The sequence below is a fragment of the Uranotaenia lowii genome, chromosome 3 (assembly GCF_029784155.1).
Source record: "Uranotaenia lowii strain MFRU-FL chromosome 3, ASM2978415v1, whole genome shotgun sequence".
Lineage (NCBI taxonomy): Eukaryota > Metazoa > Arthropoda > Insecta > Diptera > Culicidae > Uranotaenia > Uranotaenia lowii.
In genome coordinates, this window is record NC_073693.1 from 141,596,405 (window position 1) to 141,619,399 (window position 22,995).

The 22,995-nt window shown below is 36.5% G+C and overlaps 1 protein-coding gene across 2 annotated transcripts in view; it reads right to left on the reverse strand.

The window, feature by feature from the left end:
* The window catches only part of LOC129756626 (mucin-2-like), an 80,251-nt gene that overhangs the window by 25,767 nt on the left and 31,489 nt on the right, over positions 1-22,995 (reverse strand). For both annotated transcript variants that reach the window (XM_055753536.1, XM_055753537.1), the window contains exons 2-3: positions 1,806-2,135; positions 1,700-1,741 (exon numbers count right to left, since the gene is read on the reverse strand). In XM_055753536.1, the coding sequence (XP_055609511.1) occupies positions 1,700-1,741; positions 1,806-2,135 (372 nt within the window). The remainder of the gene's footprint in view (positions 1-1,699; positions 1,742-1,805; positions 2,136-22,995) is intronic.

Genomic DNA, 22,995 nt, shown 5'->3' on the forward strand with positions numbered 1-22,995 from the left:
GATTTCTTAACAAGTTCAAAACACACACATATAGAAACACACGTTCAAATTATAATCCAATATTTTACTAGCAGTTTTTGGTTTTATTGAACAGAGGGAGGATGATTTGTAATAACATTAAAATTATTTGTTTTAGATCGGATGGAAATTGAATAGGTTATGAAATTGAACAACGAGGGTTCCATCTTCAGGTAAGCTGAGAGTGTCTAGAGGTAAGATAGGTAAAAAGGTAAGATTATTTTACCATACAACTATTTCATTGATTGAATATATAATATAAGAACGTACAAAAAGTTGCCAGCTGGGCAGGTATCTACACGGATGCGGAATACCTGTCGTAGATTCTTAACTCTAAATATGTTATGAATTTTATACGGCTGCGAAACAGTTTGCTCGTTCTACAAATAAGACATACACCTACACGAAACATTTTCATTTCATGTCAGTTCACACGAAGCCATGGTGTCGGGTATGTGATGATTTGCATCGAAGATAGGCCGAACTAAAAATCTAAAGGATGCAAGTTAGCGCATACGTTGGCGAAACTGCGGTGAATCCGTGCACCCATGGTGGATTATCTACATACATACATACATTTGCTTGATCAGTTTTCGAGTAATATAAAAAAATGTACATTTCCCGATCAGAAGAGCATATCAAAATAAGAACTTAAACATACCTCAACGAGATATTTATATCTTTTTCAGTAAGAATATTGTTCTCATTATTTTCGACTCTTAGTTTCTTGAATCTTGGTTATATCTTATTTTGATTGGCATTCTTGAATAGGATCGAACCCACTTTCGATATTGGACAGAACAAAACCTATCAAAATCATAACTCATCAAGATACAAAAGCTTCGAGAAAAATTTCTTCCCGATCAGGAGAGCATATCAAAATAAAAACTCAAACGTATCTCACCAAGATATTTACATCTGATTCAGTTATAATTAGGTACTTTAAATTTTCGATTTTAAGTTCCTCCAATCCGAATTATATCTTATTCTGATTGACAGACTTGAAGATTTTATTCAGATTGTACTTAAATTGATATAATTAAGCTATGATCGCATAGATTTTTTGATATATTTTGAGATATTTTAACATCCTACGAGTACTGAATAATAACTCATTTAGATAGGAAAAAATAGCTATCAAAATATCTCATCTTGATATAATTTAGTTTTTCCCTCCTGATCGGATTTTATTGGAAGTTTGAAGGTCTCATTCCAATGCACCAGGCATGGTTCTGTGGTAGCATGCGCGCCTCTCAACTTGCAGGTCGAGGTACGAATCTCCTCGAACTTATCAAGATTTGTTCAAGTTGGAAACAATCCATAAAAGTTTGAGTTACAAGTAGGGAAGTAGTCCAACATTGCACACAAGTATGTGTGTGAGTCAAAAATTGCATACAAACTTGTATGTATAAGACTCATATTTTTGCATTTTTGGTAGTCTAAATCCTATTTGATTGAGATATAATCTTGATATAATGCTATCAAGGGGTGAAATAATTGAGTTATGCTTGCAAGGACTTTTTGTTATAATTTGAGATATTTTAACATTCTAAATTCCAAAATATATCTCATTTTGATAGGAAAAATTTGAATTTCAAAATATCTCATCTTGATATAATTTTGTTTTTCTCTTCTGATCGGGCATATAAAACTTCTTATAAATTTTTAAACTTAAACTTACCGTCGTCGTCGGACGAGTTGTTGTAGTAGTGCGTCTTGTAGTCTGAAAAATGAAATTCATTATTATAGGCTCTCATTGTAATAAAACAAATTAACAAATATCTTACCGTTGTAGTTGGTCTCGTCGTAGTAGTAGTGGTCCTAACCGTCGTCGACGGGGGCAGATATTCACTGGGCAACGGGAAGGCTTGCGATGGTTTCGGATAATCGTAGCCGCAACTTCCATCCGGATTCTGTGCCGACGGGGGACATTTTTTCTCCGTCGTCGTAGGCGGAACCGGAGGCGGAGGTCTGGTTGGCGTTTCAAACGGTACTTTGGGCTTGTCGTACTGGTAGCCCTCGAAGTCGATATCATTCCGGGAGTATCCACCCTTTAGGATTGTTGAAATATCGGCTGAGCATGTTGCAACTATGGCCAGAAGGATGAGAGTATGTTTCTGAAATGAGAAAAATGAAAGTATGATTAGAATAAGTTAAAATGTTGCTTGTCCTAGAGTTATGGTTCTAGTCTTACAAAAAAATAAATATATCCTTAATTATCTATAAGAATTGTAAAAAAAAACACTTAAACTCAAGTAAGCTTGACATTCTGAATCAGAAGCATATCATAAAAAGTCGTTTATATGAACTCCATCAATTTCTCTTCAAGATTAGATTCAATTAAATCGTTCTTTAAAAAAAGTAAAAGGAATAAATTTCCTCCCGTAGACAGCTGATTGATTATTCATAAACCAAGCAGTGTTTGATTCATAATTCATCTCATCAGCTCAGCCATACAATCGATCAAATCATTTCGATTGTCTCGACTGTCAGAGCCTATTTAGTTTGTAAGCAGATGAATGGCGTTTGGTGAGCATGCACCATTGAAACGAGAGAAGAAAAAAAAACAAGAAGAAGCGCTGAAGAACAATCAGTTTAGCGCCAAACCAATAATGTGCTCGGGTCGTGATCAAGGAGTTAGCACGGTAGCTAATATAATAATTTGAAGGGGGTAAAAAATCTCGCGTGCCGGAAGTCAATCACGATTGATAGAGCGCTTCTCTTAGCACAAAAATTCTTCAATTTTATCAATAAATTGTTGATCGCCGTATGACACTGGACCTGCTGCATAATGACAAATTAATTAGAGTCATTTGGAGGACCGATCGGCAACCTTAACACTATCTCTCGAGTGCTGAAAACACGCAACATTGAGCTCGTCTGTCTTTCCGCTTTTTTTGCTTCTTAGAAGGAATTCCAGTTCGACTTTGGCGTGATATTTCGTTTTATGGATTTATACGATCTCGTGTGCTATCTTAGCTTACGCAAAATTGCCCAGCTGTGATTAGAAGTTTGAAGATGCTAGCTCTAATCGCCACGTGATATTTTGAAACGTTTCGTGACATATATCACGGAACGACCTTAAGTCAGATAGAGCACGGAGCGGACGAGGACGTTCGAATTGAGGCGCCTGGCTGCGTGATGTTATTGACCGAGATCCAGTTCTGAAAGAATGCGAAACAATAATGCTCTATACTAGTGGGGGGCAAAAGTTCTGTGAAGCTGCTGCTAGAAGCTACTGCTGGAGCGAGTTACATTTTATCCTGCTAGAGGCACTTGTGAATGAAGATCGAACGTGACTTCATGAATTCGTTTGAATAGGACTCTAATGAATTCATAATCGTACAGGGGGCATCAACATTGTTGTTGCTAATGACACCTGTTACACATTGAAAGGAAAATAACCATTTGAACGTTGTTTCCCAGTATATACAGTATTGATAAACAAGCTTTTTTACACTGTTCAATTGTGTTAAGGAGTTTGATTCGTGTCAATGCAAGAGTTCAAACAGCTTCGCTTGCATTACGATCGGTACAATCTGTAACACAAAATACATATTCTTGTGAAAGTTGATTGTTATCTCAAATATCAAGGGCAGCAATATCTTAGAAACTTTCAGGCTCTAGAATGTTATGAGAAAGTAAGTTTTGGAATGGATAATAATGACCTATTAGTATTTAAACTTAAAATATTTACAATATGATTGCTTTTTTAAGATTAGAAAAACGATGGCGATCGTCACAAATTGCTCTTATACTTTTTACATAATGCTCATCACACCCAAGAGCCCAACCAATTTGTTATCCATTTGTTTACTTTAAAGGAATCACTAGAAAAATGTATGGATAATCGAGTCCGATCTGTAGTTGAAAACTAGAATAGTTTTAAACATTTACATGAGTGTGCCTTTTATACATAATTTGTTCGAGCGTTTTAAAAATTATTATTAACCTTACCAAAATAAACACAACTTTGTAGACTAAAATTCAAAACAAAAAATAATTTTTAAACTCATTCTTAGGATATGTTGGTCTTATTTTTAAGAACAATTCATAATCGATTTGATATCGAGTTTAATAATCGAGTAGTTTAAATATCGAGTTTGCTAATATCCCGATCAGGAGCAGGCTTGTAAGTGGTCACCATCGTTTGAATTTTTCCGGAGACTACCATCACACATCGTTCGTGACAATCCTGGAGAGCGCAATCGTTTGATCGGAGAGCAAAAAAATGTCAAATGAAATTTTGATCTTTTTTATGGTTAGTCGTTTGACTTTCATCCCTCTTGCGTAGATAATCGAGATAATCGTTCCACATTGTTCGACCAACACATCCAAACATCACCGGGCGCTGCAGAGTGGCGAATTTTTTTTCAACAGGAGGGAGTGAATAGAAAAGATTGCATTTGCTTATTGAGTCTGTTAGTTCTGCTGCGTGAAAGAGATAGGCGATGTTGCAAACTGTCGGGAATTATGGTCGTTTGACCATGGTTGCCACATGTACAGATTTATCTAGACCGGTACAGATTTTTTAGCTCATTTTTGGGACAGAATCTGTACGTACAGATGACAGATTTTCAAAATTTGGTACAGATTTGTACAGATTTTTGACTTTTAAAAATTAAAAAAAAAATTCACATTTTGTTTTTATTGAGTTTATTGAAAACTTTATTGAAAATAAATCAAAAGTTATCCTTTATTACTCTGACGGTAGGAGTTCCTTACTGGGAATTACACGATGGAACAATTAGATTTCCAAATTTGCTACCAATAATTAAATAGCTGACGAGTGGGGCAGCAGTGGTTAAGCGCATTTTCTAGCAAGTAAATGCCAATAAAACCAAAGTTTGTAATCATCTGAGTGTTGATACATTGGACGCTATCCTTAGAAAGAAAAGTTATTTAAGATAAAACGGTGGATCGAAAAATGTCTTATTAAATGTGACGCTCAAAAATCGTTTTAACAAAACTTTGTATAAACATCATGAACATTAGCAAGTGATTGTTATGAAAAATATTTTTAATGTCAGGTTTTTAAAGAGAGAAAATAAAAATGATTAAATGAGCTTCACAAAAAGTGTTTAACTAAAAAACTGTACAATGTGCAATGAAGTATCTTTCTTTTTAGGATTAAAAATAAGGAAGCAAAATCTTCACATATCAACACATTGAATGCAGAACTTTGTTTTCTTCGGTACAGATTTTGGTACAGATTTTTGAGTTTTCGGTACAGATGAAAAAGATTTTTTCGATGAGCGGTACAGATTTAGATGTGGCAACGCTGCGTTTGACCATCATATTATCCCTCTCGTGTACCAAGACACGAAATTTCGTTCGACAATCACACAAAGAAGAATGAATGTCGTTTCGTTTGATGGTAGTCGACTGTTCGGCAACTTTTCGGTCGCATTCGTTTGATGGCACGAACAATGAAACTGATAAAAGCAGGCTGTGCGACTGTCAGAGAAAATGTCGATGGTTTACAAGTCTGATCAGGAGAGAAAACAAATTATATCAAGATGATATTTTTGGTATTAAATTTTTTCCTATCAAAATGAGATATAATTAAGCACTCGTAGGATGTAAAAACATCTCGAATTATATAAAAATGTCCATGCAACCATAACTAAATTGAATCACCTCTTAACATCATTTTATCAAGATAATAAATAACTCCATCAGATAGGATATTGTCCACCAATAAAGATAAAATTAAGCCTGGCATACAAGTTAAAATTCAATAATTGCTTTGGAATCAAGTTCTTGTATGCAAGTTTGCGTTGTAGTTAAACTTTCATGTATTGTTTAAAACATGCACAATCCTTGAAGTTTGAATACCGCCAGGTGATTCTAACATTTGAGAGGCGCGCTCGCTTCCGCAGAACCATGTCTGGTGCATTGGAATGAGGGCTTTTTTTTAAACTTATTTATTAGTCAAAAGTTTGTTATCAACAATTTACATTATGGTTTCTAGATAAAAATTCAAAGCACTTACATCAAGATTTGGATCACTCGCATTAATAATTTTATTTTCGGTCAGTATTCTCAGACAAGGGCCCTTATTCTGCGCCGCGAGTTACGTGATGATAGTCGAGTCACCCAAGTCACTCTATTCCGGTAGTCGGTTTAGGTGAGGAACGTCACTTCGGATGAACTTTGTGAGTTCTTACCCCATTTTCGTAGTCACCGTGGGTGAGAATCGTCGCATTTGGGTGACGATTTTAGGTGACAATTGTCGGTACCTTTTCAGGTGACGACGAAAAACAAATCTAAGCAAAATCGTGAGCAAAGCGGCATTTTAACAATAAATTGTAACACAATAGATATAAATAAACAGAAATAGTCTGTTAAAATTGTTTTTCCTCCATTTAAAGTAGAGATGTACCGAATATTCGGTCGGCCAAATATTCGGCGCCGAATACCGCCAAAAAACCGTTACGCCGAATATTCGGCTCACCGAATAGTTGAGCTAAGTATTCGGCCGAATAGGCCGAATATCTACTACAGACATGTAAAATTTTTCAAATGACTTCGAATAATTTATAAAATATTGAAAAGTTTACAACACAATCATTAAAAACTTATGGTTTCAGCAAAACATCTAAGGGGTATCCTCTTATCTTTCACTGTAGATCGTCCAGGAGAATGCAGACAAGTATCACTTTATCCTTTGATTTTAGTGTATTTCTCATTATCTGGATATATTCAGGCTTGCCCATAAATCCAGCGAAGATTCCAGATAAATCAAATCTGTCCGGGATGTCCAGATGTTTTTAAAACATCCCGAATTTGGCAGATTATTTGCTAAATCAAATAAAAAACTCAAATTTCTCCAAACTTTTAGTTTTTGTGTTCTATAATGATTTTTCAAAAATTTCAAAATAAACATAAATTTTGCCCTTTTTAATATTTTTTTTCCAAAATCGTCTCGAATGCCTGACCATGTAGATACGTATGATTAAAAGTATAGTTTGCTTAAGGTTAAAGATCATCTATCTTTTCAACAACTATTTTGAAGATATCTTGCTCAAATTTGGCCTTTTTTTTGTGATGGTCCCTTAGGCCCATTTGGGTCCTTCCTCCACCCCATACGGCCTTCATCTAATTCAATATCAAAGAAGCAAATTAAAATAGCTTGGCGGCACCTGTTTCGACATTTTTATCCCAGTTTCTATAGGAATGCAATCTCTTTGAGGATAAACGCTCTAGAAGCGACTAGTCATCTGATGTCCTTTCAGTAATTGGTGACATTTTAAAAATCAGAAAGACCTCTACTTAAAAATGTCTTGTAATTCATCATCCGATATTATCATCCAGTTGAAAATAATCGACTAAAGAACATGAGGGGCCGTCATATGAAAGAAATTGAAAGCATTGAAATAATCCCTTAAGTTTTTTTTCATTAAAACTCAATAGAATATTCGACCGAATATTCGGCCGAATATTCGGCCGAATATTCGTTTGGCCGAATAGTTGAAAAGGTCAATATTCGGTATTCGGCCGTTCGCCGAATACCACTATTCGGTACATCTCTAATTTAAAGCCTCTTTTTTTTCTTCTAAAAATCAGAAAAAAAATTCGCATATCTAGTCGAAAATCTTTAATTTTAATCTGAATTAAAAATTGTCGGTACCTTTTCAGGTAGCGACGAGTCAGAAAATTAGTCGAAAAATGGCTTCAAATATGCATTAAATACGATACATTTGAATGTGAACCCAATTACATGTATGATTCACTTCAAATTCTAATACATGGCATTTCTATAAAAAAAAATGTGGAAAAGACGTCAAATTTTCCCATGTAACCAGAATTTTGTATTTTAATCTTTCATTCTGGTGGCAATTGAAATTTAATCTTTTCCTATGAACCCAATATTTTAATTTTAAATTTATTTTCTCCTATTAAAACAATTTTTTTGTTAAAGAACTGTCCAACTAAATCTAAATTTCAATTAAAAAAACAACATACAAATTCTGAATTTATGTGTTCTGTATTGAAATATTTCTTCATGTCTTTCCGGAATGACAAATGCCGATGTTGGTACGGTTGATGCGCTTCCAGTTGGAATCTGTTGTTGGAAGAGCGGCAATGTTGACCCAGCAGACTGGAGAAATAATTGGTTCCTCCCAGCAGCGTGACGCTTTTCCTCTTGTTAGAACCACCAAATATAGTGCTGAAACAAAACCAATGCAAATGCAGTAAGATATTTTTGCCATCTGCAATCAAAACATTAATGCTTCTTTACTAACCTGAAAAGCTTCAAATGTTGGCACCGATGTTCCAAGTTGAATCCACTTTTGCGCTGACTGGCCTAGACCGCTGCCGTAGACTTCCGGATTTGTCAATTTTTCGGCTTTAAATCCAACTGAGCTAAGGTACCGTATCTTTCCGTATCGTTTTTCCTTTTTTTTCACATCCGCTTTGGTTTTACACCGGTTAATTCGACGGATGCCTTTTGCGAACCGGAATTCGCACTAGTTTATTAAATTTAAAATATTAAATTTCGAAAACGCGAACAAAATAAAAGCAAACCGAGCAAACTTGACACATGGATTCATTCAGTCACTCACCAGAGAATGAGCTCCTGTCACTTTACCCACATCGACTCCGGGAATAAGGTGACAAATCTCACGGTGACTCCGAGGTGAGGTGACAATCATCACGTCACGCGCGGCGCAGAATAAGGGCCAAGACCTCCTCAGAACGCGAGTGTTTCGATGCCATTCGCCATGTTCCTATGGATGCCATAGACTTTAACACCTTTGAAGTCAATCAAGATGTCGTCGAAGTTGCTGCTAAAAAACTAAAAAGCTCCTTTGCCCCAGGACCTGACGGAATCCCTTCAGTTATTTATTGTCGATGTATCGAAGCAGTATCATCTCCTCTGGCTCGGATTTTCAACCGATCCTTCCAACAACGGAAATTTCCAGAGCCGTGGAAAACTTCGTTTATGTTTCCGATTTTTTAAACTGGCGAACGTCGTAACGTGAAACAATATCGTGGAATAACAAGCTTGTCTGCTGGATCAAAACTGTTCGAAATTGTAGTTAGCCAAACCTTACTAGTAGCTTCTTCGCAATACATTTCATCGGAACAACATGGGTTTATGTCTGGAAGATCGCTATGTACGAACCTTTTAGAATACACGTCTTTCTGTTTGAATCAACTAGAGAATAAGAAGCAAGTTGATGCTGTTTATACCGACATTAAAGCCGCATTTGACGCGATTGATCATCGAATTCTACTTGCAAAGCTTGTCAAGCTCGGTGTCCACAACAATATGATTCATTGGCTGAAGTCATTTTTAACTGACAGGTGCATAAGGATTAAGATTGATCTCTTTTCCGTTTACAAACCGATCCGGCGTCCCTCAAGGCAGCAATTTGGGACCTTTGTTGTTTGCTTTGTTTTTCAACGATTTGATTGCTAGCTTAGATAATGGAACAAAAAATGGATATGCAGACGATCTTAAAATATTCGTTCCAATAGAATGCGCTGCGGATTGTGAATACCTTCAATCTTTGTTAGACAACTTTGATGAATGGTGTAGACGTAACAAATTATCTGTTAGTGTCTTAAAGTGTTCGGTCATAACTTTTCACCGGAAAAAATCACCTGTTCTACATAACTACTACATCGGCAATGAGCACATAAATAGAGTATTCGAAGTTAATGATCTTGGTGTTATCCTGGATGATCAGCTTACCTTCAACAATCAACGTACTGCGGTCATCAATAAAGCCAATAAACAACTAGGCTTTATCTTGAAAATAGCGTGAAAATTCATAGATCCGTATTGCTTGAAGTCACTGTACTGTGCACTTGTCTGATCTATTCTTGAGCACGCTTCAATCGTATGGGCCCCATACCAGCTAAGCTGGATCTTATGAATCGAACGAGTGCAAAAGCGGTTTATTAGATCCGCCTTACGTCATCTGCCGTGGAACCATCCCGAAGATCTACCCCCTTATCCTCATCGGTGCAAGCTTTTAGGACTAGATTCTCTCGAATGTCGTCGAAAAACTCAACAGGCCACATTTGTCGCTAAAATTTTGAACGGAGAAGTACAATCACCAAACCTGCTTAGGATGATCAGCTTTAGGGCTCCGTCGAGAATGTCACGATCTCATTCGCTGCTGTCGAGTCGAACTCATGGGACATCATACGGTTACAATGAACCAATCAGCGCAATGATGCGCATATTCCAGGATGTTGAGCACTTACATCAGTTCGAAGAACCATCAAGTCGTTTTGTTCGTCGGTTACACCAATCAAGATCGTTTCATTCTTTGTGATCGTGAAGTTATTCATTTAAACACAATTGTTCGATGAATTATTAATAATAAATAATAAATAAACCTAATATAATTAACAGAACTTTCAAGGATGTACACTCGTGTTCTTTGTATAATGTTTTTCAACTCTGGTGTTAGCAGTTCTTCTACCGTCAAAGTTCGATTATTTAGTGTCGGCCCAAATCTTCGTTGAAGTAGTTTCCATCCAGCTGCTACACGTGGACACGTGCTGTATCGATGCTTCAGCGTCTCTACCGGTGTGTTACAGTGCTGACAGTTCTCTGTATCTGCATTGCGAATATGGAAAAGAAGTTTACGGTGTGGTTGTTTCTCGTTCACCATAAAAAAAACAGCTGATGGCGTTGTTCAGGAGACAATTTTCGATCTGCTACGTTTTTCCATACACGCTACCAGTTTAATGCAGTGTTCCGAAAATCACTCAATTCTCATGAGAGACACTGAAACTTTTTCAATAGCGAAAGCAAAACCTAAATTGTCGGTTGGTTTATGTCCCAGCTGGGCAAAGATTGTGTTCGACAGCGCTGCTCCGAGAATCAAAGAAATAAAATTTGAAAGAGAGATGTTTCTTCTCCAGTTGGAATTCTCAACTGAGTGAGGAGTTACCTGATTTTCAGTTTCTTCTTTCAGTCAATAACTTTTCTTGCTCAATCACTCACTCACTCACTCGTTTACTGATCGATGATCGAATGTTGTCTGCCTGATACATCTTGCTTTGTTGTTGCTGTTGTTGGGGAGGACCAAAATAGCCATTCAAACACGCAGGCAGTTTGTATAAACATATGTATCTGCCTCTTTGCCAGAAAGTACACAGGCAGTGACCGATGCAAGGCCGCATTGATTGAGTTTGAGTGAGTGAGTGAGTGGATTTTAGAATTGGATCTTGTATCAGTAAGTGTCTCAATCACTTCTGATACACCAGGTAGTGAACTTGAGAGATCAACTTAGATGCGAATCCGCTCTCGCTTTTGAATCTTGTTTATATTGACTTCGCATTATCGCTCTGCCGATTCTCTAATGAACAACATGCAGCAGCAATCGGCTTTGAATGTTTCCAACTAGAAACCTATCATGAGCGTTTCTTCCGAGTGATGTTCGGAACACTGGTTTAATGTTAGATTTTGTCACTCAAACAGTCTATCTGCTTGACTCACAAAGTGGTTGTGTATTTTTGCTAACGAGGTATTCTCCAATACTAAAGTTGGGAGTTGCGAGCGGATTTGCATCATAGTCTTCAAACAGGGTACATCAGTTGGAAGAATGTCTGTTGGTTGACTGTCTACGAAACGTTGGTAGTACGGCATGCAGTCGGCTTCTCGAAGATGTCGGTTTACGAAGCGTGCTTTGCATTTCAATACCGGCTGCTGAAGATTGAGACCTCCTTGAGTTGTCTCTTGCCAGCTGTTGTATCGGGACTCTAGCAGGAACACCTCGATTCAAATAACTGCCCATCGCAGATGTTGGGTAAGCTATATGTCTGTTTGATTGGAAAAGAATTGACGAGACATACCATATTTTGGACAGCATGTAGGTGTTTAGATGTGCAGTTTTTTGTTTCAAGGTGTGTGGTCGCATGGAGTGCATCCATAGACGGAGTTTCGAAACCAATTCATTCCAATTCAATTTTTGCATCAGTCGTATCGAGCTTGAGTAGATAATTACCAGAATTTTGATAGTGTTATCGTTGTTCAACCAGGGTACGTTCATAGAAGATCGCCGAGTATCACCAACCTCAATGCACTTTGATTTTTCTAGATTTAGTTTTGCTCCGGATGTTCTTTGAAAACTCACATACACTTCTCTCATTCTGTCTATCTTGTGCGTACTAGTAGGCACCACACTAATGTCATCTGTGTAGGCTACTATGAGATCTGTACCACAAATATTTTGAAGTTTCTTTATAAATGGTTCTATGTACAACACAAACAGATGCATGCCAATTGGATCTCCTCGCGAACTGATCGTTGTATGGGAAAATTTGGAGAGAGGTGTACATTAACCAATAGGCGAGACGAGGTGAGATCTGATATGCGAGAGAGCAGGTTGATAAACTCTCTGTTTATACCCAGAGATATCATGGATTGGTAAAGATAGCTGTAGTCAACACGATCGAAGGCATTCTCTAAAGTCTAGTCCACACTAGGAGACGGCTCGTCTCGAGACGGTCTCAGCGTCTCCCCTTTTCTTCGGGAGACACTGAGACCGTCTCAGGTTTCCAACAACAACAACAGACAACAAAGTTCGTCTCATAACAAATATCGCAGTTCATGTTGCCTAGTGTGGACTAGGCTTAAGTCAAAAGAAATGAGCTTACCTCTCCCTTGGCATGATTTGATGTGTGCGATTCTGTCTTTGAGTGCAAGTGTTGCTTGAAAGATGTATTTGTCGGAATTAGAACATTTCTGTGCATCGCTAAGTAGATGGTGTACTTTCGTTATGCTGTCAAGACCTTTCTTCATTATACGGGATAGAAGCTTGTAGTCATAATTAAGGAGCGAAATAGGTCGATGTGATAGTGCATTGTTTCCGGAGCCACTTTTCTTCACCAGTACTATAACACCGGCCACAAACTCACTGGGTGTATTACCAGATTTTGCTTCATTCAGAATAAGATTCACTTCACGATGTATTACCTCGAAAGTTCTGGCGTAGAACTCTTTTGGTATACCGTCCGGTCCAAGGGATTTTCGGGAAGCACTAGTTCGGATTGCTGCTAAGATATCGGTCGTTGTTATTTCCTCCTTCATCTACACCTACATGATCACGGGCGTATAGTTGTGTGAAATGGTTGAGAAGATGAGTCTGTATTGCTTCGGTTCCTACAATCATCTTGTTTTCATTATCTAACATGGAACGTTAAGATTTGTTCACCAGCTACGTAGGTATCGTTCACTCGAAAGAAGTTTCGGGAGAAGCGACGCTGGTGTGTGAGCATTGCAGCTTTTATTCGGTTTATCGTTGGAAGCATTCTCGAGTCTTGCAAGTATTCATCGTAGGCTCTCCGAAGTTGCATGTGCAAGTTTTGTTGCTTCTGGTGAAATTCGTCATTCGCTAGTTTTGATTTCCAGCGATAAAACGACTTTATTTTCGGTTTTGCAAAACAGATCCACCACTGCATCCAACTATTGTAGTTTCGTCAAAGTCGGGTCCAGTACTGCCATGATGTTTGAAATTCCTCGAGGTTTTCAGGTGTTAACAGTTGGGGTCGAAGGGACCAGAAGCCACGACCTGGTGGACGGCTTTGCATTTGTAAGCATATCCGTGAAACAAGGGCCTTGTGATTTGAAAAGCAGAGGACATGCAAATCAGCTGTTCGGATGTGGTTACGATGATTGGTATTAATATAGAATCGGTCTAGTCGAGATGCTGAGTTGTGTGCGATGTAAGTTAATCCGCCATCTCGAGGTCTTAGAGTTGCCCACACATCTACCATTTGGGTTTGCTGGATCAGCGATTTCAGAGCAGGTGACATATTGTTGATTCCGGTAGAGTAACTCTGTCTGATAACAGAATAGAAATCACCTCCCAACACAACGTGATCTGTGTGATGACGTAGATAATAGGGCAGTGCATTGGAGTAGAATCTCTCACGTTCAGCTCTCATATTTGTTCCGGAGGGTGCGTATATATTGCAGAAAGTTGTGGTACCAATACGAAGAGCAATTAACCTGCCGTCCTAGCTTTTCTCTACATGAGAGAAGTGGAGGTGGTCTACATTAGCGATTACGTTGAATCCAGGTATGGAGAATCTCCATTGGAGATTCGTTCGTTCTCCACCTCTAGAGAAAAAGATATCCAGATGGTTCGAGCGGATGAAGGTGTGAAGTGCGTTGATTTTAGTCGGGTTTGTGATCGTGTTAACGTTAACGGTGGCCAAATTAGGGGAAAAGTTCATATAACGCCCCATGTGGATTATACGCGCCACCCTTGTTTTGAAGAATCTGAAACATGTTAAGCCTGCAAAATAGTACCAATTTGTTTTAAATGCTGTGATTGATCATGGCAAGTATGAATTTTTCCTTAAAATGCCCCTGTGTCGTGATAATTTCACAATTTAGGTTTTTCTTCATTCTGATCTAAATTTTAAAACAATTTCAATAAGGTGTCATCAAGCAAAGAAAAACGAATAAGGCAATATTTTCTGACGCATCGATAGAGCAAAATCTTAATTTTGATTTTATGCTAAAAAATCATATTGAACTCGCTAAGGTATGCTTTTTATGGGTATGTTCTATCACGGCCCATGCGCTCGTTATAACGCGCCAATCGTAGTAGGCTGAAAATAGCATTAATTTTTCAAAAAGGCCAATTTTCATTAAAAATGAACAAAAAGTCTAAAACCATATTTTGACCGTTAATTCAGCCCAAAAAATCTACTTTTTTCTTTTCTTTTTAATTTTGATTTTCTTTTCAGTCAAAGAGTCTGTAAGTATTGGTATGTTTTCGGTCTTCGGCTGCTTTCGGGTGTGTTCGGCTGCTGAATACACAGCGGCGCGTATTTGCAACACAGTTTTGTTCTGTGGCTTCGAATATGGTTTTTAAAAATCAAGTTTTTGAAGCATCTACAGCAATTTGAGTAACAAAAAATCATAGGCATTTGTAGAAAACACTTTTCTTCAATGATAACACCCATTTTTACCACAGTTTGTACGTGGAATTCATAAGAAATCAGCGATACGCTTAGGTGGCGCATAATAGGGCATGTTCCCCTACAGCTGACTAAATCCATAATAGAGCATGACCTCCGGATTGGGATCCATCGCCATCGTTAGGTCTAAATTTTGATAGAATGATTTTCAATGTTTTCAAACTAATCGTTATTTCACCAATTCAAAATAAAAATTTAATCAGTTCTATTACAAAATTAATCCTTTTTGGTTTCAAAAATTAACATGGGTTGACTTATTCAATAACTTGTTTAGAATTTCAAAATTTCTCTTCAATTTATCCTTATTCAAATGTTCGAAACTTCAAAGCGATCGTTATTCATTTATGTCATGATTAAACCATAACAGGACTTAAGTTAAATCTTGATGTTTCTGATCAAATGCGAGAAGTCGTTACATGATAATTAAATCAAAATTGCTGAAAAAATTAACAGAGTTTTTATTCTTTTCATTTCTCTTTAAAAAAAAAGGGAAAAACGTTCTATTTGGTCTTGATTTCTCCAATAATACAATTCACTTTTTTTATTTCAACCTTTTTCTCAAATTTTCTCCAAAATATTTGAACTTTTACAATTTCCATTCGTTTTTAAATTCATACATAAATATGATTTAGAACATCAGTTCGAATATCATTTCGAACTTTGACTTATGTGAGCAACAACTGTAACAGATACAGATGACGATGGAATTCAAGTTTATACGATTAACTTCGAATGTGTTTTAGTCATTATCACCTTTCAAAATTGTTGTTTCTTATTTCGCTGAAATATTCAAATAAATTAAAAGTATATTTCAGGAGAAAAGGCTATCAGCATAACACTAGTCAAAAGTGTTTCCTAATTATGTCCTTTCCCCCACATTCCCAACCAAATTTTTTGCAAGGATGCAGAGGTGACCTCGGTCCTTAGGCATAAAGTTGTTCTTTTATCCCTTTCTCATTTTTCCTAACCTATCTATTGACTACTAGGACGTGGCCGGCGCCGTTATTGATGTTTAAAAAGAGAGCATCAGTTTTGTGCATTGTGAATGTGTAGCTAATCCCAGGTTGTTATTCACCCGAGTTTTTGTGCGAAAAATTTATGAATTTCTTCATAACTTGGGGACTTTGGCGCTCGTGGAAAATCAATTCGAAATGTATTTTCGCGTCGTCCCATCGTGGAAGTAAACGCTCTAGCAGCGCCTTCGCTCTTTTTACTCATTCTTGTTTCTGCTTCACCGTAAGGTCTTGATCCTTTTGGATCTTGTAGGGCTTGGTCTGGAGTTTACCTTTCAGGATCCGACGGAGACTTCGATCCGATATGTTGAGATCCTCTGCCAATTTAGTGGTACTACAACGAGCATTTCTCTTAAGGCGCTTCTTGATGATCTTTGCCATGGCAGGTGTCACCACAGTAGGTCGGCGTCCCCCACCATATCGTTTTTTGGCACTTCCGGTCTCCAGGTTTCTTTTAACTGTACGGTATACAAAACTCAGCTCACGAAATATGTCCTTCTGTCGTTTGCCAGCTGGGAACAAGGCAACCAAAGCGCTACGTTTCTGTTTCTGTTTCTACACCTGATTACAAAAGTAACACTTACGTCCAATAATAGCTAAGACTTAATGTAAACAAAACGACAAGGGGTCGCTTAATACTGTTTCGTGTGCAACGAAATAATTACTGTTGAAGTAATGTAGCAGTTCAATTGCCAGACCCTGTACTAAATTAAGTTTGAGAAGTTTTGAAAAGAGCATGATTTTCCAAATTTTCTATTTTTGTAGAATAAGGGGATTTGTAAAATATTATGAAATTTTATTCATTTGATTTAATTTCATATTAATTTGAAATCTTACATTTTTTTTTAAATGTCTAGCAAAGTTTCTATAAAATTCAAAATTTTACCGTTCGCTCGCATGATAGATTTTCTCATGAGACGACCCCAGGAAGAAGCTAACGACTTCCCCCCAAAGTACACCTAATTAGCAATTTACAACTCTGGTAATGATCTCCCACTCGTCAAATTGTTCTTCAATTTTATATGCGTACCTTAATGCGCGCCCGGCAGACAACTGTGTGACTAAAGATGGGAAACGTCTTCTTTTAGTAGTGAAGACATTTTCACGAGCATGTTCATCTTGACCCGGGGTACGCGCGTGAACATGACCTAGGGACGACAACATAACTTGTACATAAACAGTGACATGAGAAGTCGGGATTAAGAGCGCCTTTATGGCTGAATAATGTGATTCGATCATCATTATCGCTGCCGATCTTGAGCAGGGCTGCTCCGGGTACATGTGTGAAAAAAGCCTTGGAGAACGGAAAAAAACGATAAAACGGGTGCCTCTAGGAGGGTGATTTAAGTGAAACGGGATTGCTGGAAGCCCGGAGGCCAGGAAGTTCGCGAACTGAGCTGAAAACGTGCTATAGGATGCAATACGCACAAGGTATTACGCAACACGCCGCTGATTGCAGTGTAGAGCAATGCAAGTTGTGAATGGAAGTGATGACACTACACACTGGAGTGGGATGCGCGGAATGAGTTAACTGGATTTGTGGTTAACCTTGAAATTCGCACTCCCACAGGCCTAACTATACAACATGGTGGGTTTGCTACGGTGAGAGGTGGATCCTTGGGAAGGACAGAGGGAGACTTGAAAAATGTGCCAGTGGGTTGAACTCTTGATCATTCATCGATAAACCTGTTACACGGCAGATGACCGTCTGGTATTTGCTTCTGGAAAAATATCGGTAATTGGACCATTTGTTTCGTAGGGGGGGGGGGGCAATTATCGGTACGTATACTTGAAATTAATTCGTATTAATTGTCAATTGGTAGTAACCATAAAATTGGTGTAATCAGTTAAATTTCTCGAACTTATTCAGTGTAATAAGCATGAGTCAACTTCCCAGCAAATGTTTCAAAGCAACACAGTAGTGATCGTCTAAACTCTAAACGAACTAGAGAAGAATGGACATCGTGGGCTATGATTCAACACTATAATATATTTTGGAGGATCAAATACTAGACATCTAGTTTTTCTTTAAGGCGCGCTACAATTATAAAAAATAACTCAAATGTTATCAATACGAAACTGGCACCATTTGGTCTAGTGGTTGACGGTGTATGAATTTCAAAATTAAGGTGTTTCCTGGATTTCTTCGCAATCCTCAATGTGCCTAAAGTGACTATAGTTGAGTTAATTGAGTGTTTAGTTTGAATTGCTGATCATTGATCTATTAAACATTTAAAAGATGAGAGTTACGTTATGAAATGTAGAATAAACTTTTTTTTTTTTTTGGAAAAATTGTCACATATTTGCTTCATACATCTGAATTTACACGAGCAAATGGTTATGAATTTTATATGTCCTTAAACTTTTGAGCATTCCAGATAACCCGAATTTATCCAAGCTTATCCGAATATTCAATGAAGAATTTGGAACAATTCCCGGTTTTTATGAAAAACAGCCTGGATTTCACTCGGATTTTTTTTCATATTGATTGCCAAATTCAGTGAAAAACTCATATAAATTTTTGAAACGTTTTGAGTTTTGAGACCAAAGTCTAGTTTTCATCAATTATTTTAATCAAAATGAACATAAAAAATGCTCAAAGATTTACATTTTTACCAATTTAACGCTTCGGTTTTTGAATATAAATTTAACATTTTATGAAGAGATTAATCACCATAATTTATGTTTGTTGCTTTAATTCATCGGCCTTGAAAAGTGATGTCTTTTTAAGTAGGGAAATCTAAGATTATGAAATTTTATAGACGGATAGAACGTTAGATGAAATGAAAGTTGGTGAAAATGAGCGGGTAGAATTTATTGAGAACCATTATCATCACATATCAAATTTTTGTTCCTCACGGGCCAACTACTATGAAGTGGTAGATACAGATAGAGTTGCATCTACCACCACACATTAGTAGGCCAAGCATGGTTCGCCCCACAAGTGGGAAAACTTGCAGTGCGAACGAACAAAAAGATGATATGTGATCGCTCAGATAAGCTTTCTTTAACTCAGAAACGCTTCTATCGATGTATAGTCTTCTCAGTTTGTTATCATCACGTTCGTCACATCCGGGGTTTGGATGCGAAACGGTACGGTCGATAGTCTGATCACATATAATTTTTTTGGTAGTTCGCTCTGCAAGTTTTTCCACTTGTAGGGCGAACCACGCTTGGCCTACTAATGTGTGATGGTAGATGCAACTCTATCTGTATCTACCACTTCATAGTAGTTGGCCCGTAAGGAACAAAAATTTGATATGTGATTCTACCCGCTTATTTTCACAATCTTTCATTTCATCTAACGTTCTATCCATCTATTATATTTCACCGATAAGGCCGATAAATAAAGTAACAAACAATAAATTTAACTTTCAAGTGATTTCCATTCCTCTTTTTGTTGTTGTGTTTTTTTTTTGTATAAAAGTGTTTGGATTTGCCGGTTTTGCTCAAATTTGCCGGTTTAAGTTTTAAAATTAGGAATCAAATGTTTGGCTTTTGTAAGATTTTTCAAATGAAATTGCGCTGAAACGTGCGAGAAACATTCTGGAATGATTATTCTGAATTGTTGATTTTTTTTATTTAATGGAATGACAAATTTGTTAGAATCAAACAATTGAAGATTTTTTTTGCTGACAGCAGACGGCATTGCATTCACCATGCAGTATCTATTATATTCGCTTAGATAGAAGAAAAAAAAAAGAATATTGCCTTAAATTTTAAATGTTCGGAGTCATGTGGTTTGCAATGTTCTTCTATCTTTAATCATTCAAACCATTAATAAACGAACAACATTTTTATTTCAAAACAGTGGATTATACAGGGTGGGACAGAGTGGACTCCCTAGTTTCAATCAGTCGCTGAAGAGCGCACGCGCGAGTTAGCGAAGTCGGAGTGGTTTAATGTGGTGGGGGAAAGACGCCATTCTTAGTAGTTACCTGGCTGCACACTGGAGCATCGTGGTTTTGTAGTCGAAACGTTCTTTTAAAATAAGAATAGTGTGGTGGCGATCCAGCGTGCATTTCGTATACGGTTTGGTTTGACTCGTCATGATAGTGTTCCTGATGCTAAAACCATAAGGAAACAGTGCCGTAGGAAGAACTGCCTCATAGGTGGGGTTTCGACGACAAACATTTTTCTTTTTTTTTTTTGCTTGAAAGATGCATACATAAAGAATAGTGAAAAAAGTAATACTGAAAGTATCTCATCATTCGGGTTTAAGTTCTTATATATTAATATAGTTATTCATTTCAAATCATAACTTTCGAAAATTAATCCTAAAAGTGATAAGTATTTTTGAATTTAAAAAAAATTAATGAAGGATCTTGAAGGCTTTATTTGAAAAAGAAACTTGTTTGGGGTTCAAAACAGATTTATTGATGACTCTTGTAAACTCGATACATTCAGATTTTATTTTAGATTTTTTTTTAAGTATCTGCAATATAAATAATGTTAAACAACAAACAAATGAAATACATTTCCTGAACCCGAAGATGAAGTACAAGTTATTTTATCAACGTTAAATTATCATTAATAATTTAATTCATTATTGAAATCCTGTGAAAAATTGAATCTCAGATTTTACAAGTAACGCAATTTATTTATTTATTTTATGAGTTTAGACCTTATTTTATAGCAGTGGTAATTATTTTGTGTTTTGTTTTGAGAAATTTTGAATTTTAATTCCAAATCTGAATTGTACATTTTGAACCTGAATACAAATTTTTCATTCCTATCCAGACTGAAAATTCCAAATGATGAAACTCTCATATTTCATTTCTGGATCACCATTATGGAATTTTGAAAGCTTTGATTCGGCATAAGAGTTAAGAGAAAAAAAAATTTGAAATCCTAGTTTTAAAAATGATTTGTTATTTTTAATATTTTTTTAATATTTCGGAATGATGAATTTCGAACATATCAAACGAATCTTAATTTAGTTTTGAATGCAAAACCAAGTTTTGGATCATGATTTTGTCTCAATGATGAACCAAATTGAAAATCAAGAACTATAAACTGGATTCAGATTCCACAATCCGGCAAGGGCAACAAATTTAGATTTATGAAAAAAATCGTACCAAAGCATCAGAAATTATTCAAACCAGATATTTTTCCGCAATTATCTGGGCAGGAAAGTTCTGCGCTATTTTATCTAAAAACTTTGCAAAACCCGGGCACACGATTCAAAGTTTACAACCCAAAATCTGGACAATATCCAGTCAAATTTAGGAATTCTTCAACACCTTTAACACCCAAAACACAACCCGTTCCTACGGCCATGTAAGGAAATGTACAAGTGTATGGGCGACCGAATCTGCACTGCCTAGAAAACTAGTCGGACAATCAAAGAGTGTGAGGACACCAGATAACATAATGGCGGAGAGAGCGGAATAACGCCAGATAAGCTGCGTAGAGTTTTTGAAAACTTCATTGAACGGCTGAATATGTGCATTACTCGTCAAGGTCGTCATCTGGACGATATCATTTATAAAACTTAATAAAAAAAAATGACATTGTATGTAGATTTCAGAATTAGAAAGCTTTTGTAATTATCTTGTATTATTTTTATACAGTTAAACGATCAAATCAGGTAGTCCACTCTGCCCCACCTTGTACATATAATTACTCGTTTTAAAATGTTTAAATAGAAAACAAAATTACATGATGTAAAATGAAGGTTTTAAATTTGTTTATTTTTAAATTTACTTTTAAATAATCCAATAATAATCTGAATAATCCAAGTTCCGATTATTACATATTACAAAAACGGAATACAAGAAAACTATGTTTTTTGTTAAGATATTTATTTTGGAAAGTTTTTACTAGAAAACGAGCTTTGTTTGCATTTGCCTCGACTTACCTATGTATTGTGCCTTTAAAACAATCTAAAATTATTAAATCATAAAAAAATTACAAATTTCTGGGTAATGCGAAACATGTTCTGACAAATTACGATGAAATTTAGTGACAATAAATTTCTATAACAGATAGGTAATTTACCGTAAAGTTTGAATCGTCATAAATAGCAAATGTTAATGACAGTGCACTCACGTCTCACTTGTTGACTGTTGTTCGAGTTTGCTCGAAAATTGATAACGAACAAACTAATCAACAAAACAAAAAAAAATATTTTTATTATTTTTTATCCTCAATGTACATATTAAACTAAACTTATGATAGGAAAGATACTTATGTATGTATGTATGTATGTATGTATGGGTCCCCCATCGGTAGCAAGGTCCAGCCTATGTCTGTGTGGCTTGGCCTTCGAATTGCTTCTCAGGCTTCCACGGCCGATGGTTCGTCGAGAGAAGGCATCCAACCTTCAGAGACCTACAATGGTTGGCAATCCACTCCGCTTGCAATAGTCTCTTCAGTTTTACCCCAGATGCATTCCCTCTGAAATATATAATTATTTGTACAATGAAACACATCTTACCAGTCGGCAACTTATGGGATTCGAACCCAAAAGTTTTTCTTGCCGATACCGGGAATCGAACCCAGTACGCCTGGGTAACCAGACTTGCGCCAGTCTATCCACTAGACCACATCGGCGCTCTATGATAGGAAAGATACTTAAAAAAATATCTAAGATTCATTTTGGTTGAATTTTTTTTTCAAAACCCATTTTTTTTTTTTATAAAACGGAGGGAAATAAACAAAAAGACACTTCTTCAATTTTTTTCAAAAATCCAAATGAACCCTTTATTAACCTTAATTTTCTAAATTTTTTCAATGTTTAAAACTTTTGCTAAGAAAGTGCATCATTTCTTATTAAAATTAAGTTTTACCTATTTGCAAAAGTTAAACTGCAAGCAAGAGCTTATTGAAAAAAATTACAAATTTATGTTCAGTTCCTCCAAATGAGTCATAATCATTTCTCTAATTTCAAATTTTTAACCTTGTGAAAATTGAATTAAGTTGCTTTGTTTTATTTTTGAATGCTTATATTGAGTTCTCTGGAGATGAATTTAAATGTACACAGGTTTCTCTTAATAACTTG